The sequence below is a fragment of the Dermacentor variabilis genome, chromosome 6, assembly GCF_050947875.1.
Source record: "Dermacentor variabilis isolate Ectoservices chromosome 6, ASM5094787v1, whole genome shotgun sequence".
NCBI lineage: Eukaryota > Metazoa > Arthropoda > Arachnida > Ixodida > Ixodidae > Dermacentor > Dermacentor variabilis.
The window spans coordinates 136,229,389-136,248,079 of NC_134573.1; the positions used below are offsets into that span (position 1 = coordinate 136,229,389).

At 49.0% G+C, this 18,691-nt stretch overlaps 1 protein-coding gene across 1 annotated transcript in view; it reads right to left on the reverse strand.

Annotated features, from left to right (window-relative positions):
• The window catches only part of LOC142585277 (uncharacterized), a 151,407-nt gene that overhangs the window by 17,690 nt on the left and 115,026 nt on the right, over nucleotides 1-18,691 (reverse strand). Inside the window, exons 5-11 of the mRNA XM_075695909.1 lie at nucleotides 14,990-15,157; nucleotides 13,736-13,903; nucleotides 9,414-12,809; nucleotides 7,883-8,062; nucleotides 6,549-6,751; nucleotides 4,252-4,387; nucleotides 986-1,117 (exon numbers count right to left, since the gene is read on the reverse strand). Coding sequence (XP_075552024.1) covers nucleotides 986-1,117; nucleotides 4,252-4,387; nucleotides 6,549-6,751; nucleotides 7,883-8,062; nucleotides 9,414-12,809; nucleotides 13,736-13,903; nucleotides 14,990-15,157 — 4,383 coding nt within the window. The remainder of the gene's footprint in view (nucleotides 1-985; nucleotides 1,118-4,251; nucleotides 4,388-6,548; nucleotides 6,752-7,882; nucleotides 8,063-9,413; nucleotides 12,810-13,735; nucleotides 13,904-14,989; nucleotides 15,158-18,691) is intronic.

Below are 18,691 nucleotides of genomic sequence, written 5' to 3' on the forward strand. Positions count from 1 at the left end.
GAGCAACAGGACAAATCTAAAGAATAAAGTAGAAACACGCAGTAGGGCCGGTCACTGACGGTCTAGCCTTACTGCGTATAACATTCAAATGTGTTGCTATCTCATTTATTGCTTCGCCCTTGCTGAGAAAGCGTGACTTTTTTTAAAGTGCGCGGTAGATATTCGAGAATGACAAGCTTTCAAAATTAATGCCCATGTTTCTGCATTATTTACGCAGAGAAGCTTCACACGAAACACAATATACTGTTTGTTGAATCGATAAGGGATCCCAATCCCAGTGCAAGGGACTCCCACTGCTGAACCAATGGATAGTATGCGCGCAAATTTCGTTCGGAACTGGTGCGTGCGACGTGATAAATTTTGCTTAATTGCGACTTAGAAAGCGGTACTTGCTTGTCTAGTTTGAAAAACAGCGCTATATTCTTGTTTTTCTCCTCTATTTCGCCTCCGATTGCTCTCTTACACTCAACAGGCGCGTGATAAGGAAGTCTCGAGCCTACGCTTTGGTACACGTATGCATGCATTCTTAGCAGGGAAATGAGCTTGCTACAAAAAACGCACACGTGACAACCTCACAGCGATTCATAACGCAACGCTCAAAGCAACACCGCGAACCAAAGCACAGATAGAACGTTGATGAAATACCCTCTCCCGGGATTTATACACGCCCAATACTTTATACTTCACACTTATAGTTTATACTTTAAGAAAAAAGTTTATTTGCCCGCTTGGCAGGGAAATGGGTGTGATGACATTGACGCTCCCACAACGTCCTTACAACGTAACTTGTAAGTGAAACAACATGCAATGGCAACACATATTCCTGGGCTTCATACTTTGTCACCCAATAGTTTACCCTCGAGCTTAGCAGGGAACCGAGTTATTCGCAATGAACTCTCGCACGATTACCTTACAAAGCAACAACAGCCAGGGAGCAACAGAGTAGAGATCACACACTGATGCAACGTGCAAGGGCGTACGGTACCATGTCCTGGGCCTCCCGCAGCAGGGACTCTTGGCGCACCACCTCGGCCTCGCTCTCGGCGGTGATCTCGACGCTCTCCCGCAGGGCCTCTTCCAGGGCCTCAATGCGCTCTCGCTGCCGTGCGACTTCCTCCTGCAGATCGCCTCGACACTGTCAGCAACCCTCGGGTGGCACCGGCTTCGGCTTGCGACTACAGCCCCGTTCCAGGGTCCCGCAGCCTCTCCGAGAACAGCTCAAACTCAGTGCGACACAAACCGAAACAAAAAGACAAAGAAAAAAAGAAAAGAAAAGCACGAACCCCAACTCAATCGCAAACAAAACCAGAGATACAACGAAGGAAACGTCAAACAAACGTTGACCCATCCACAGGGAAAACGAAAATATTCAAAAACAACGGAAATGTAACAAACGGCTTTCTGCTCCCTGCACTCCCCAAACGCCCATATTCACCAAAGCCTTCAGCCTGCGTCGACGGACAGTTAAAAAATATCATTCTCGGGGCTTAACAACAGGTGCCAGCAGGCCGCTACTGTAATAACCCTAAAGTCGGCGCCCCAACGTTTCGGGAACTTGCCCAGCTAAGCCCAAGAAACCGGTTGACTCGCTCAGATCGTATTAACCGTACAGTACAAGTTGGCTGCGCACCGCAAACGTACACACACACACGTGCTTATAGAACAAGCGAAAGTGAAATAACGCTGCAACGCGTTAACGACGAGAGATACTTATAGTGTATATGTATATGCAACATGTAAATGTCCTTCAGCGCCGGCGAGAGATCCCGTCTCGTTTCGTTTAAGGCAGTATAGTTAGCTTTACTCCCCGGCTTCTCGGTAACCGACTCCTCGTATAATAGTGCACGCTTGTAGGCAACTGCGAAGGGAAAAAAAGGAAGCGAACGAATCTCGCGCGCAGGTTTTAGTGCTCGGTATTCACCGTTAGATGAGAGGCAAATCCAAAGACTCACGATACCTCCGAGCACGCATCGTTCCAAGCCCGAAAACCAACGCCCCAGCGTGAGTCTCAAACGTCAACAGAGAATGTGAACGTAACGAAACGAACATTAGAAAAAACTCGAGAAGAAACCGGCTGGACCAGGCCCCTGCAAGAGAACGATGAAAGGCAGCGCAGATGACATTCGAAAGTTGCGGACACTGACACATGTTAGACGAGCCTGAAATGAATAGCAAACGTGGCTGAGCGAAATAAACGCAGGATATTGTTTACCAGGGCAAAAAAGTTCGCGTAATCGCAGGAACCGTTCAAGAAGGAAAATTAAAAAGATTCTCGCAATTTTTGAACAGCTTCTTATAATCTCAAGTCAGCATCTACGCTTGTGCGATTCACAACAACTTGAGTGCCTTTTTTTAAGAATTGTTCTGAGGATTACCCACAAGGCGTGACGACATTTGAATCTTTTCCTTCCTTCTTATTGTTATTTCGTCCTCCTCCTCCCCGGGTAGGGTAGGGCAGGGTAGCCAACCGGGCGCAACGCCCCTGCATTTACTTCTCTCTCTCTTCCCATGTGATTGCTCAGGATCCGTGAAAAATGGGGCTTCACATCACTTTACAACTTTTACTCTCTAGCTGCTTGTTCATCTAGTAACTTTTCTTTCGTGAAAGGTAAATGGGATCAGTACTATGTCCACAGAAGAACGCCAGACTCGGCCCGTCATCATTTGGAGATGTGTAAGATGTCACTGCTTGCTGTTCTCTAAAAGCTGCCGCCTTTATCAATTTCCGCAGTGGCAGATCTAGCTTGGTGGCTACATTGTCCAGGGTATGTTCTCGGGGATGACTTGAATCCTCAATTACTTATTCAGTGCTTAATTGCTCAGTTAAGCAAGTGCTCAATTGCTCAATTACTCATTCAGTGCTTTATTTTTTCCACCTGTCTTGTTTCAATGTTACCACAAACACAACACACCTATTTCGTGTCTTCTTCCGCTTTCTTTTCACTAATATCAACAAGAAATCACTCTTTTTATGCATAGTACAGAAAACAAACGACAACATAAAACTTGAAAACGCCAAACTGCTTTGTTCGCTTTCGTAAGTTTGCTTTTTCTAACACAACTGAGCTATGCGGTGAAATAACCTTTGCAGAACAAAGTGTCAAAAGATTACTTGTAGATCATCGGGGTCAGTAGTTGCCAATCCAGGGAATTTATTATTAGTAAGAAATGTCGTCATTGCCATGCTGTTCATGCAAAGCACTGTGGCGTATGAACGCCCTTTCTGAGTACACACACAAATTCGCAAGGTTTACGTTTTTGTTTTCCCGTAATAGCGCTATGTGCGATCGGCCGGGCCCATTGATCCGGTCATTCAAGCTTAAAAACGTACATCTTGTCGATACGACACCAATAACGCCTTACGACAGTGTTTAGGAGATCTGGCACCGTGGGGGGTCTGTGGCCGTTTTCACAGAAGCACCACTAAAGTCGCACCAGCAACTACAAGAAGCTACAAGCTCTCATATTAGCCTCCGAGATGCTCGACTTGACAAAGACCACTACACTCGCCCAGAATGATCATCGTCACGACCGGTGACACTGTCAACCATCTCGGAGGCAACTGCGTAGGCCGAGAAGCTTATGCTGTCGCCAGCGCTGCGCTCGGGGCAGTAAGACGACCAATCCGTGGTTATAGTTTCAAGCGACAATAGCCGGCAATAGCGGTTTTCAATGTTCATATCAAGGCAGCCTTTCCAAACTCCATTTGTTGATCATGTGACAGCAGTCATGCGACGCTTCACGTAACGCACTCTGCAGCCATGCGAACTCAGTCATGCTACTTCCGGCGCTAGCCATTGGTTTCGCGGCCCATAGAGGCATCTGAATTGCATTAGCATGAATGCGCTCAAATGACCAGAGAACGCATGCCGTGGTGACGTCTGCCGAATCTCGTGACGCTTCACTCTGCCACCTGCCATCGCTTTTCCGGAGAAACGACCATTCGACCATATCGAAGGTCACGGCTCGGTTTATGGTGAATGCATTTCTTGCAGTGACGCGCAAGAAAGCGGCAGCACAAGGCCGTCTAACGTCATCCAAGGTTATCAGGCCAAGAAAATTACAAACAGGTAAAGCTTTCTTATAGCCCGCTTGCCGCGAACCTGCTAAGCAAATAGTCTGGACAATCCCAGCGCCTCTCGGCAACATTTCGTTCGTTACACATTGCAGAGCTCATTGAGGGATAGCTACGTGCCACCTTACAAAAAACGACTACAAATAACAAAAAAAGAAACAGACGGGTTGACTCACTTGAGCTTTGGAAGCTTCTCGACCTAGGTCTCCTTCTCTCCGGCGAGCTTCGTCCATCATCTGGGCGCTTCGCGTCTTGTCCGTCTGCTGGCTCCGCTTGAGCGCGTTCAGTTTGCTGTCTCGGTCCTTTAGCGCCCTGCGGACAGAAAGGCAGGAGGTCAACAGAGAGGACACCCAAACGCCACCGCAACAAGAGTACTTAAGCCCCAACAGAATGTTGCAGCATCTTGACCTGTAAACGTACGCGATTAGAAAAAAAAAACACGATCTTCGAATAATGACGGTTTGGGGCAGTTCTAAACAACAGTGGTTCACGGGAAGACGGATACCGTAGGTGGTCAACAATATAGAACAAGGAATGCCTCATGCTGGAGCTTACATTTTGACGAGGAGACGCGTTTACGTCGGAACAAAGGCAAGCCCCTTGTTGGAACGTTGGATTCATCGTGAGATGTGTCTTGATCGACCACTGTGGATTTGTGAGAGGTCGTTCGAGTGGTGAAAAAAAAGTTCTCGTGCTCTTCTTAAGTTTGAAGATTCACCGCAGACGAACATTCCGTCATACTGCTAAATTACGTTAATTCAATAACAATACGGCCACCTTTGCCATGGCAGCACGCTTGGCCAGCAAGAAAACTGATGAAAACTAAAGGCACGTGGTGACGCAACCCTCAAGTGCACCAGCTCGCTTTGACAAATTATTTCGACATCGTTTACACGAGAATACATAGTGTTACGGCTAAGCCAGGCCAAAGTTTAAAAAATAAAGATGCACGTGTGCGTTACGACAATGCACTCAACTTAGCATTGTTTCTGTCCTCTTGAGCAAGTTAAGGTATCTTTTACTATGAGCTTAGACAATTAATTAACAATAATTAATTAACCAACTGTTAAAGCACTGATGTAAAGGCAAGATATTCAACGTAGAAGTTGTAGAACCTATTGAGAAATGTCCAAATAATTGTTGTTTTCGTGGTGACAGCTGCTGTGGTTTTAGTTTTCCGGGCTGCAAAGAAAGAGCGCGAGGTTCGATAGAAATACCACGCGATAACGTACTTTGCACCGTGACATTAGTGCACTCAAACATGCCATGAACGGTGGACCACGCTGCACGCAGCCCGAACGCCATGAACAGGCCTTGAGCAACGGAGATGGATCGAATACACTGGTCTTGACTGCCGTATTTGCCGAGATATATTGCGTATTTAAGCGATTGGATACGCGATGAATAACGCGTGGAAATTCGTAAAACTGTGTTTGCTGTTGACAGGCAGCGTAAAGGGCAAGGAGATTTTGTCGGCGAATGGCGATGTTACGAAGATGACGGGTGGGGTCATCACCTGTCTGTTTTTTCGCGGCCTATTCATCCTTTCGGTCTGGGTGCAGAGTCAATCATTCGGTATCACGTTTGAGGTAGGGTGCCTTGATGTACTCCTCGCGTAAAGGTACCCTAATTTGAGGGCTCTAATGTGTCCGCGCTTGAGGGCGTAGTCACGTGGTACCTTTCTTCAAATCTCGCTCGCTCTCTTTGTAGCCGAGGAATATTGAAACCACGGCAGCTATCGTCAAGGAAGGAAAATATTTGGATATTCATCAATAGGCTTTACAACTTTTTCTTTGAAGACTTGTCTTTACATCACTCATTTGAAGGTCGCTTAATTAATTATTTATTATTTACCTCAGATCATAGTAAATAACACTTTCACTTGCGCAAGAGGACAGCGAAGAATACTAAGTTGGTTGAATTCTGGTAACTCACAAGTGGAAAGCTTGCCATGACCTTGCTGAAACAATTTGTAGTTAGCGGTAGTAGGAAGTACATTACATTCTAAAGGAACGAAAGACTAAACCTGGCAAGCTTTGAGTGCGTTACCTGCACCAAAACGACCGAAATACAAGAAAGAAACGCTTTAAAGATCAGTGACGTCATGCCGCCGCACCAGCTTTGTGAAAATTTTGGTGATTCATTCAAAAAAAGGCATAAATTGACCTTGATTTTTTTTTCGTTAGATCTACCTACAAACAAATGAAAAGACAGTACCGAAAGAACACAAATGCCCCGAGTGAACTGACTCGGTGTCGCTCACTGGTGTCCTCTTAGATGTGCCACATAAAACATCGCACTCGCCGCAATAGCGGTTCGACCCGCCTTCCCCTTTCCCTCACCCCCCCGTGAAGGGTAGCAAACCGGAGGCCCGTCTGATTAGCCTCCCTGCCTTTCCCTCTCTCTTCCCCCCCCTCTCTCTCTCTCTCCCCCCCCCCCCGCCTCCCCACGCGGGTGTCTGTGCGGCACTCACTCCTGCAGCTGCTTGATCTGTGCGTTGAGATTGACCTTCTCTTCCTCGAGGGAAGACATGATCTGGAGCAGTCGCTCCAGCTCGGCCTCGTTGGCTCCTCCCGTCGGAGGCGGCGGTGGCTGCCTCGTCTCCAGTTCGGCGCAGCGCATCTTCAACTCGGCCAGCTGCCGGACCAGCTCCTGTTCCGTCTCCGTGCTGCCCGCCTGACGACGCAAGAAAGCGTGGTTAAGTGGACAGGTAGGTGATGGCGCCCGAGTACGAAGACGTCAAAACAGCGAGACGTGCCGGCCAAACATCCATATCTTCAACAATGTTCGAGACAGCAACGAGAGAATTCAACAGCATGACTGAGGTTTCCAAGACAGGTGTATGTTTCTGGTGCAGCCTTGTTGTTAAGATATGGCACTTATTGTCTTTGCTTAGCCAAATTATAAGTTCCGCGTCAGTGCCGGTGCAACATCGCCTTTCGTTTGGAAGGAAAATAAATGCCTGGCATCTGTAGACAGTCTACTGACAATACTCATTCGCGCCTATTACTTTTCAGCTGATTCCCATTTTAAGGCTGTTCTATAGGCAAAGTTCACAAAAAGCTTAAGGGCACAACTTCGGGTACTGTCTATGGACCTTATAAGCAAATATCTTCAGGCTTACTATACACTGTGTAAAGAAATTTCTGTAAGGAATATGTGCTGGAGCATTTCTGCAGTTTTAGTTGCCCTGCAACCCAAGGAATTGAGAGGGATAGTGCTCCTCAATCCCCTGAGCTTCGTAGGACGTGCGAGTGCTAACCGCTCTAACGGCACTAGCCGCTCGTAACTTCTGATTTAGGTGAGCCGAAAGGAAGCGAAAGCTTAATTAACAATTTACCAGCGATCGTTGATCTCCGGTAAATTGTGAATCACCGATGCGAGAGCACAACCACCACGGCAACAAATCACACAGAAAAGGAAGCTGCAGTGTCACCATGTTTGCCAATGTTATCTTTACGATACGTAAGTGCTGCATACATTAACCGTATTTGTTTGGCTCAAAGTAGAAACCGACTCAGAAACCCGATGACGTCGGGAGAATCCCCAATGAAGAGAAGGCTGTTTCACGCGAACATAAGGCCTACGTAATGCAGCTTTGATAATGCGTACACGCCTCTTTAAGCTTTCAGGGGCGCGAAATATGAGATGTTGTTTATGACGATGATCAGGAGAAGGAAGAAAAGGAGGATGAGAGGTGGAGGAGGAGAAAGTGTGGTGGTGCTAAACGTGAGGCGCCAAGAGGACATGCACAGAGGCGAAGGACCAGGAACTGCACAAATGGGACGCAAAAGAATGCGAACGAACCTTTTGCAGGGCAGCCTCGGCTTGCTCCAGCTTCTCTTTCTTCTTCTTGAGCCTCTTTTCGAACTCGTCCAGCTGCTTCTGCCGGTCGTCGAGTCTCTTCCTGAGGGCCTCGAGCTCGGCTTCCATTTTGGGGTTCACCTGAGGCTGGGCGCCTTTCGCGCGAAGGTTCTGGATCTCGGTCTAGAATGGAGCATGCAACAATCAGCGGCCGCTTCTTCCAGAGAGAGATATGGCTATTGAGAGACTATCACGCAAACGGCTTCTCGAGTTGTATCGTGCAGTTCCTACATGCGTACTGTGCCAGAGATAGCATGCAACGAAAGGAGAAAAGAAAGTCAGGGTGGTCCATCAGAAGAGCGTCCAGTTTGCTAATCTCTGCGTGAAACGTTGAAGTGGGATGATGTCTCAAAAAATTTACTTCAGCATTTGTGGCAATATGGAAAGGACGGAAGTAGCTATAGAAAAGAGCCCAATGCAGTCTTGTGAAAAGAAAATTTCATACCCCTATACAGCTTTTTTTGCCAGCTTCCGACGTCGTAAAACGCTTGCTCATTTCAACGCACAAGAACTGCACAGCTTCGACGACGTGTCAAAGTGAATGTCTCTGGCCAAGCTCGGTAAATGTGATGCCGTTTAGTCATGGTTTTGATCAGTGCGGCTGGGTGCTTGCGCTGCACCGCGAAATACCACGAATTCAGAAGAGAAAGAACTGCGTTTAGTGAATATCCCGCAGGGGGCGCTATCTCCAAAGCGAACTACGCACAACAAAACCAGATTTCCTGCTTTCGAGCAGACAATGTAACGGTCTGGCCATTCTGCGCACATTTGTAAAGCATGAACGCCTTTTTTTGGGGGGGACAGCAGTAAGCATAACATTTCTTCTTGTGCAGCCCATAATCCCTCGATTACTGAGTCTTCACCCATCATTCTCGGCCGCTTTACAACTTCAGAAAATTCCACAGCCTTCTAACGTGCCACAGTTATTGCTTTCACGGTAAACACACGTTCCGTTATAAGTCACTTCACTGCAAGCTTTGCCCCGAACAACAATCTCGAATCAAGGCATTGAATGCGGGCACTAGTTACATCTCATCAGCAACTACCGGAAACAAAAAATGGTGCCGATCAAATCAACATGCTCATTTTCCTTGTTGGCTACATGCGTCCAAAAATAATGTCGCCGACGCTGTAAAGCTAGTCACAAGCCAACAAGCATGCGCATTGTCAGGGAAAACTGAAGACAAAGGGAAACTAAAATCATCGCGCTAGTGCGTGGGCAGAATAAAAGCAAACGCATTTCCAAAAAGATAAACACTGGATAAAGGATGAAACCAAATATCACAAAATTAGCCACAACTTATAAACAGAGATAACTGTGATACTGAAAAAAAGATAACGCAACTGAAGAAAATTATTCGCTGAACCATTCACCAACAAAACAGAAGTAATGTGCCACTAAGACCAGATCCGAAGTAACGTAATGAACGTGCTGGGGGTTCATTCGTTGACGAACACATGTGGCGCCACTGACCTCCCTCCGTTCGATCTCTTGAACCAGTTTCTCCAGCTGCTCTTGGAAGCGATCTCGCTCCACCGAGAAATTCTTGATTTCCGCCCGTGACTGTTCCAGCTGCTTCCTCAGCTTCGACGCTTCCTCCCTCTGGCATTCCATTTCCACTTGCATCCTGTCCAATTCTCTCTGCAGCTTTTCGCGCTCGCCTTCCTTCATAGCACCGGCGGCCTGCTGCTGGAGTTGCTGTTGCTGCTGCTTCAGCATTCGGTTTGCCTCCCTTAGTTTGGTAGTCTCGGCGTGCGTCTCTTCCGACTGCTTCTGCGAGTGAGCGGCTGCGTCCAAAGCTCTTTCCAGCTTTGCCCTGAGCTCCTTGTTCTCGGTCTCGAGCTTCTGCATCTGCTGGGTGCTCTTCTTCAGTTCCTTGTGCAGCTGTTGAAGTTCTTGCTGCTGCTTCTCGATCTCACCCCGTATCCTCGCGTCCTCCTGAGCACGCGCAGCGGTGTCCGTGCCGCTACGTCGTTCCAGTTCCGAAACCAGCTCCTGCACTTCGATCTGGAGCCTGTTGCGTTCCTGGGAAGTCTTGCGTAGCTCCTCCTGGACCATCTCGAGGGTCTCGTGGAGCCGTTTCGTCTCCGCTCGAAGGCTTTCCTGTTGGCTGCGGTCTTTCTGCGTGCTCTCTTGCACACTCGCGATGTACCGCTCGGCGTCTTCGACGTCCTGTTTCAACCGCTCCACTTCCATTTGTAGCCTGCTGTTCTCGCCGACCGTCTTCTGGAGGTCTTCCTCGGAGCGACCCAAAAGGTGCCTGAGGCGCTCCACCTCCGAGGTGCTCTTCTGCCGGTCCCCTTCGCTGGCCTCGTGCAGCGAATCCAGTGTCGCCTGAGCCTTGTTCAGTTCTGCGAGAAGCGAGTCCCTCTCCTGGATAGCACGGTCGGATCTCTCACGGAGCCTCTGACATTCAACTGTTAACTTCTCGATCTCCTGGCGTTGCCGATCGTCTGATGCCGCAGTGGCTTTCTTCAGTTCGGCCTGCGTAGTTTCCAGGGCTCTGCGCAACCGCTCATTTTCGGCTTGGTGCTGGGAGCGCATGTCTTGAAGTTTCTTGACTTCGATCTTGGCGCCTTCGTATTTGTCCTTGGCTTTTTCAACTTCGATGTAAAGCCGTTCAATTTCATTAGCGTGCGCCTGGCGTTCTTCCTGGGTGACACCCTTCTCTGACCGTGTTCGGTCCAGCTCGGCTTTGAGTTTCGCGTTCTCCTCGCTTGTCTTGTTCAGCTCTGCGAGCGTCTTTTCGTACTTGTCCCGCATCTTCTCAACATCGATACGCAGCCGTTCGAAGTCTGCTTGAGACTTGTCTTGGGTGCTGTGGTATTTGGCCATTTGCGCCTGGTAGCGTTCCAGTTCTGCCTGCTGGCTCTCTTTCTCAGATTGAAGGCGATCCTTTTCGTTCTGTGTCTTGCGCAGCTCCGTCTGTGCCCTATCCAGTTTTTCGTACAGCTTTTCCAATTCCACTTGCATTCTCGCCAGTTCTTCCTGGGACTTCTCGTGATGCGTTTGGGTCTTCCCCACTTGCGTTTGGATGCGGTCCATATCTAGAGACATGCGGTCTACCTCGGCTTGCAGCCGATCGCGCTCGGCTTGAAGACGGCGCGCCTCCAGCTGTGCCTTATCCAAACGATCGCGGGCAACCTCCAGCTCGACTTGACAGCGATCGAGGTCCTGTCGTGTCTTCTCTTCGGCCTCTTTGGTCTTGGCCAGCTGGGCATTCGTTCTCACATACAGGTCCTGCAAGCCTTCGAACTCTTCCTGAGAGCGCTTGTGATCTTCCTTGGTCTTAGCCAGCAGGACCTGGGACTTGTCTAACTCCAGGGCCAAGCGGTCTGCCTCCGCCTGACCCTGGTCAAGGCGGGTCTGGGCTTTGAAGCTTTCCGCCTGTGCCCTGTCAAGCTTCTCGCGGAGCTTGTCCTGTTCCAGCCTGCACAGTTCCCTTTCTTCCTGGGCCTTTTGCAGCTGCAGCTGGAGTTTGTCGGCGCGGTCGCGCGCTGCCCGCAACTCGGCCTGTGCTGCGTCGGCCTCGGCTCGTCCTCGCTCCGCCTGGAGCGCAATCTTGTCGTGCCTGTCACGCATCACCTCAAACTCTGCTTGGACGTTCTCCCGCTCCTTGTGCGCCTTGGCTAGTTGGCTCTGGAGTATTTCCAGACGGTCCCTCAACGCGTCCGCTTCGGCCTGGGCGCCGTCACGTTCCTTGTGCAGCCTCTGCTGCAAGGCCAGCGCCCTTTCGGCCTTCTCCCTCGTCTGCTCCAGCTCGGACTGCAGCGCGTCCTTCTCCTTGTGCGCCCGCTGAGCGTGCAGCTGAGCCTGGGCGAGCTGCCCTTGCAAGCCCTGCACCTCGTCCTGACAGCGCTCGCGGTCTGCAGCCAGCCTCCTCGTCTCGGTCAGTGCCTTGTCCAGCTTCTCCTGCAGCCTGTCGGCTTCCAGCTGCGCCCGGTCGAGCATCGCCTGCGTCTTCTCCTGCGACACCTGCGCCTTGGTGAGACCCCCTTGGACGCGCTCCAGCTCCGCCCTCAGCGTCTCCGCCTCGGCCAGCGCGGCATCCCTGTCGGACTGGCCTCGGGCCACGATGCCCTGCACGCGGTCGTACTCCTCCTGGAGGGCCTCCCTCTCGGCCTGCGCGTTCTCCAGCTTGGCCTTGAGCCGGTACACTTCTCCCTGGGAGCGCTCCAGCTTCTCCTGCAGCTGCTCCTGCTCGCCGCGCGCCCGCTCCTGCTCCGCCTGCGTCATCCTCAGTTCAGCTTGCGCCCGGCGCAGCTCGGCCTGCACGCGGTCGAGTTTCTCTTGAGTGCGCTCGTCGGACGCGTGCTGCTGCTGCTGCAGCGGCAGTATGCTTGTGGCGCTCCGGTACGCCGACGATGTCACCGTGGGCTGTTCGAGGCGGCCCACGTGCTCGCGGAAGCGGTCGTTCTCGAGCGACAGTCGCGCGTGCTCGCCGCGCATTCGCTCCCAGTCGGCGGACGAGCGGCTCACCTCGGCCTGGATCTTGTCCAGCTCGGCACGCGCCTGTCCCAACTCGGACTGGGAGTTTTCGAGACGCGCCTCCAGACGCTCCTTCTCGGCGTTGGCCTTCTCCAGGCGGCTCTGCAGCTTGTCCATCTCGCTCTCCAGCGCGTGCATCTTCATGCGGTACTCGGCCAGCTGGCGCTCGTGCAGGTCCCGCTCCTCGTTGCGCTCCTGCTCGGCGCGGTCGCGCTGCTCGCGCAGCTGCACGATCTGCTTGTCCTTGTCGCCGATGGCCTCCTCCAGGCTGGACAGGGCGCCCTCCGAGGTCGAGTGGTGCGCCTGGATCGCCGACAGCCGCGCACGCGCCATGTCCACCTGGTTGTCCTTCTCCTTCAGCAAGTCCTCCAGGTTCTCGATCTGCGCGGTCGACGGAGGGTGTTTTAAAAATGCACTTCGCGGGGTACTGCGGCTCGTATTTGTGAGCGCAAGCCGCGGGAAGCGGTGACTGTAGGGGAAGCGCAACTTTTGCATGGCCTTCGAGATTTTCGGGGACGTCTCAGGCCACAACCACGTGATTTCGCAGGAAAAGTGAACCAAAGCGATTTCTAACTACGAGAGCGCCACTGCTCAACCTTACATGCCACGTAAGAGGGGAAACATTAACAGAGCAAAGCGTTGGTTAGGGCTAGTTGGTAATCCACACTTAATACTGTCTTAGTGCAGAATTTACAAGAAGCACAAAGCGACACGAACAGGACGTAGCGCCTGTCCCGTTCGTGTCCCTTTGTGCTTTTTGTAGATTCGGCGCTAAAACAGTATTAGGTATGGTAACGTTAACCATTGTAGTCATATTTATTCTAATAAAATAATGTTAGTGTCTGTTTCTAATGCAATTTTCTTTGTCCCCCGTATGATTAAGTTGAGATGTTCGTTCATTCAACGCAGAATTTGTGCAGGATCCGCACTTGTGGCCAACATTAAGCAACTTGTTAATGCAGTTGGTTTGGACGAAAATGATAGTCAGAAGTATAATAATTTTAGTTCTTTCTTTAACAAACACAACTCCCTGATTTTGTACAGTTAATCTAATACCAGTCAGCAATCACAAGTTCAACTATGACTACATTGAGGATAGCATAGCATGATGACATGGACTTCCGTGTTTGTAGTTCCAAACGCACTAATTCTGGTATGAGCCAGCTACAGAGTACGGAGGTAGTACAGCATTTAAAAAACGGCATGAACCCTGCCTAAAATCCGCTTGTGAGGAAGGTAACTGAGGCACTTGTCACTCCTCAGATTGTTTCTTCCTTCTGAGTAGATAGTGATGGTCATACACACACCTTTCTCTGAAGCACGTTGATTTTTCGGTCCTTGATGTCCATGTGATCTCTCAGCTCCTGCAGTTCTTGGCTCAGCTGGTTGCGCTCTTGCGTCGCTGTGAGCGCCTGCTGAGTCTTCTTCTCTATCAGCTTGTTTTTCTCCTCCAGCCGCTGCCGCAGTTCTTCCACCTGTGAACGTGTTGGAGAATTGGTTGTCCACCACGAAACACACGGTAACACACCATGGAACGCCTTCAGAATCAAGCTGGCTTCGCTCATCGTTAGAAGTACTGCGACAATAACAGTAACTGAGATTCAACCTCCGAGGAAAGGTAAGGTTTCTCAGGAGCGTGAGGACTCGCTTCAGTAGCTCGCTACTCCCGCATATTAGACTTATATCGCGATAAATTTCCCGCGAGGGGCACTGGAGCACTAACGTATAGCGAACCGTCTCGCTTCGAATCGTTAATTTGCACGCAAGCTAGATTGTGTGTATGAGGGCTTGTACGTATGCATGTAACGCATGTACGTACAACGTACGTGCGTGTCTGCGCACACGTACACCGGCGAACAACACATATGGAGGGATCAGGGATTACGTGATAAAGCTGATTTTCTCTTCGACCTGCGAATGTAACTCGAAATGGAGGACTGCAGTCCCAGATTGGCGTTGCGAACCTTCCAGCGCACTCACCATGTTTCAGTTTACGCAAGTTAATTACGAAGAAATTATGTTCATTCGAAGACCCTGTTGTCCGTATACTTTTGCTCACGCGTGTACGTAAGCACAAACACACGCGCGCGCGCGCACACAATGTCGTAGACGGAGGAAACACTGCGACGAAACTTCTCGCTCGTTGATGCTGTCTCCAATTGGTGGGGCCGACGGCCCTTGCTAATCGTGCGCCCGGTATCAGGACTCGCGGGAATCGGCTCTTACAAAGAGCTCTAGCGTTATAGGAACATCTTTTTTTTTATAATATGCGCCCCCAGGAGGCCGAAAATGCCAAAGCTCTGTCCCTGAATTTCGTGCTAAGCTTTTTTCATTCGTATTGCCTCGCAAAGAACGTAGTAGTTCCTAGCTGGCGAGCGCTAGATCGAGCACTGTCATCCCAAAATTGCTCAATTCTTATTTGCAATTTAGCGTTCGGCTTCCATCAACTTAAAAACGTTGCCTATATAAGCAGGCGTAGATGGGGACGCGTGTGCGCGCTTGTTTCGCACGTGCCGCTTAGCGACACCAAAGAAGAAGGAGGCGGCAGAAGCAGTACTGACGTCAGCCTGCAGCATGTTGTAGTGCTCCTCCTTGGCGCACAGGGACTCCTTGAGCACGGCGATGTGGCGCTGGTAGTCGTGGTGTTGCTCCTCCAGCGTCTTCATCTTGGCGCCCATGGCCAGGAGCTCCTGGTCGCGCTTGTTCAGCTCGATCCGGAGCTCGTCCAGCTGCATTACACGACCACCGGCACTGGATTAACACGCGCATGCGCAGACGCGACAACATCATAGAAGCAATTATATTTTTTTGTAAGAATAGTTGGCGGAACGTTGCTTCATAGACCACAGCAACGAACAGACACGGGCCACAAAGCAGTCGGGAACCAGGCAGAAAATCCACATAAAGATGGAAACTTGAAATGATCAACGTGAAGAGGTCGAAGAAGAGACGCCTAAGGCAAGGGGAGTGAACGAGTTTCCTAGTCGAAACGTTGGCTATAGCTCAAGCGACATTCCTTATTCGGGCACCGCTGGTCTATAGAAAAAACAACAAAATACATTTCTAAATACGTCCGTACATTCGCGAGGAAAAGTTAGGAGGCTAATGGTGCCACGAAAAATTACTTATTCTTCGCAGCGCCTTGACATGCCGTACTCAGCCAAATCATATGCAGCCAAAGTGCATGTGTTCGATCACTGCAATATAGTGAAGCAGTTTCGTATTGCAAAGCTGTGCTAGAAGAAATTTTATTCACTTTTTTCTTTTTGCTGATGCCGTGGTCTCCAAACTGTTGCCGGATACTACATAAACATATGCGTTCATGCTCTTTGACTGTGTTTAAAGCTTTTTTCTGCGTTTCTTTTTCCTCATGTAAGCTTGTTTGTTATGGGACGAGACTTAGCCGATGCAACCTATTTTCGTAGACGTCGCATTTAAAGCAGCAGGACCGATAGTTGGGTCTACATCTTTTCGCGCTTCAACGAAGTAAGTTGTCTCTCCTTCAAAATAATGTCATTCAAAAAGAGAAAGCGCTGACTACAGGACAAAAAGCACTGGTGGTATTGCCTATCCGTCTATTTGCGTGAGCGACAGTAATAGGGCCTGATTGATTGATTGATTGATTGATTGATTGATTGATTGATTGATTGATTGATTGATTGATTGATTGATTGATTGATTGATTGATTGATTGATTGATTGATTGATTGATTGATTGATCTGAGGGATTTAAGGTGCTTTAGTAACACTGGGCTTACTGGGGTTAAACGAGGGGCTCAATCTTTCGTAACAACCATATGAAGCTCACCGAAAATAGACAAGAGAAACGTAAAGTAGTTGTCCTTCTTAAAATTCATATGTACAATTAATGAACATACGAAATGAAAGTGGAAGAAAATAACACCTACTGTTGTGGGAGCCCTACCCACAACTTCTGTATAACGCGGAGGTTCCTCTATAAGGATGCGATGCTTATCGCTAAGTGTGACCGCCGCTTTAAAATTATTTATATATGTTCAGTTTAAAACAGGCGATTTCCTTTACGATTTCCTAGCATTCCCTCTCTCTTCACTTCAGACGCTTCAGCGCTTCCATACGCTCATACGCTCCACATACGCATGTGTGTCTCTTCGCATCCATCGCCGATACTAGAATTATCTTTTGCTATCGTTCCTTTTCTGAAGCGACTCAAGATTCCATCTTTCCAGTCTCACTTCATGACATTCTCATGATGCCATTTGTTCCGGCTAATCACATCATCGAAGCATATCTAGCGTAGGTGGATGAAACATTTTATTAGTGAGGAAAAACAAAAATCTCCATCGACCTAGTGCTACCGAGGGCACACCGGAGCTAAAAAGAACAGTAACAGCTAGAAAAATAAGGGGATAAAAAAAAAACGACAGGTAGCTTCAAAGTGTTAAAGTAAAGAGTTAAAGAACACTGTGACCCGTCGGTAGGTTTGAAAAATGTGCTCTCTTCCGTAGCCTTTTCGGGGACTGCGAAGGAAGGACGGAAGGAGGAGGAAAGGATGGACGATAAATCAATGCTACACTTCTCTGAAGAAAGAGGGGGGGGGGGGTATTGAGCGACAATAAAGAAAAAGGGGCGAAGGGAATGGGAGACGAAACGGCTGTTTCAGGACTGGTCGTATAATTTGGCAGCTCGCCATTGCTTCTCAACCATGACTTCGTTAACCAGAAAAATGAGGCAGAACACAACTGCCAGGAATCGACGAATGGCACCATGATTTGCGGAGGTGTATATATATATATATATATATATATATATATATATATATATAATGCAGTTACAGCCCATTTTCGGTATGGTTGTCTCAGAACTGGTGCTATTCTCGACATTGCTGCTAAATGGATATGAATTCATTACCACCTGGCTTCATTTCTGCAGTTGCACAAATGTGCTGCAGCGTAAGTGTTCACGTTATTTCAGAACTCTTGATAACTGCCTGTTGTTGCATCGTCATTTCTTGCACTGACAAGTCTGACTATTAAAGTAATACCCTAGAAGAGGTGGAATCGCGCTACATGTTAATTTTTTTTTTCACAAATACAACGTATAAAAGAAATTTATGGCACACACAAACACTCGAGAGACCCTCACGGAATCTTGATGACGTGAGAAAGCGTAACAAGTGCAGAAATCTCCACACGTACTTGCGCACGTTCGCATGCGTCCGCGTTCACTTCGAGTCGCGCAACTTACCGGCTTGCGAAGAGACTGAAGAACAACTGAACGGTGAAAGTGAGAGCCAAGCGAAAAGACTTGACGTGTCAAGGGAAGCACACGAACGAAGATTGTATCGTTCAACCTAGAGCAGCTGGCAACGCCTTATGCCAATATTAACGTTGCGTTCCGATCCCCGGCGTAGACAGTTATTTCACCTCCTGCGCTTGACAGCTGCCATCTTAAGTCGTTTAAGAAAGTTAAGAAAAGACATTTCGTGCTTGTCGTTGTCTAGCGAGCAGGCGACACGGGAAGAGTGATACAACGAGAAGCCGCGAGTTGGCGTGTAGTCAAGCAAGCACTGTTGACAGGACTTACGACGGTGTTGAAGGCTCGTTGGCGTGGCCGATGCGCGGAACCTTAAGTGCGGTGCTGTTTAAAGGACCGTTCGAGAAAACGCACGTTTTCGGCAAGCGGTGTGCGCGAATCGGCAAGTAAACAGAAGAGGTTTGCTATCAGTCGTCTCAGGTGCGACGGAAATCAAGCCGCAGTATGCGCAGCCAACCATAAAATTTGAGAAAGAAAAATAGAAAGTGACGTTTACTGTTTCTACGACATTTGGAACAACGTTGTTCACAACAAGCTTTCGGTTTGCTTCGGCACCGAAAATGGGACCCCAGGCGAACGGTATCGATAAGTGTTCGCGTTGCTATCAGCAGGGAATTTATATTTCTTATACTCCTGTACGTGTAATGTTATTCGCAGCGAATGAGATTACGTCTTAATGCCATTTTTGTTGCTTCTATACGGGCATGGTGAATGACATTCATAGCTAATTGCATTCGCCCATTGAAGGAGCTTCCCGAACACATACAAGCGCGACTTGCGTAATCTCGACGACAGGTGCTTGTCAAAAAAAAAAATTACAATATCGATCAGTTAAAACGAAATGTAATCACAGTAAAGGTTGCCATAATGGCTGTTATGAATATCTTTAATAAATTTATGGCGTACAGCACGATAGTTGATGTAGTTTGTGCAACTATATTCTCAGAACGACAGAAAGCTGAGCTAGT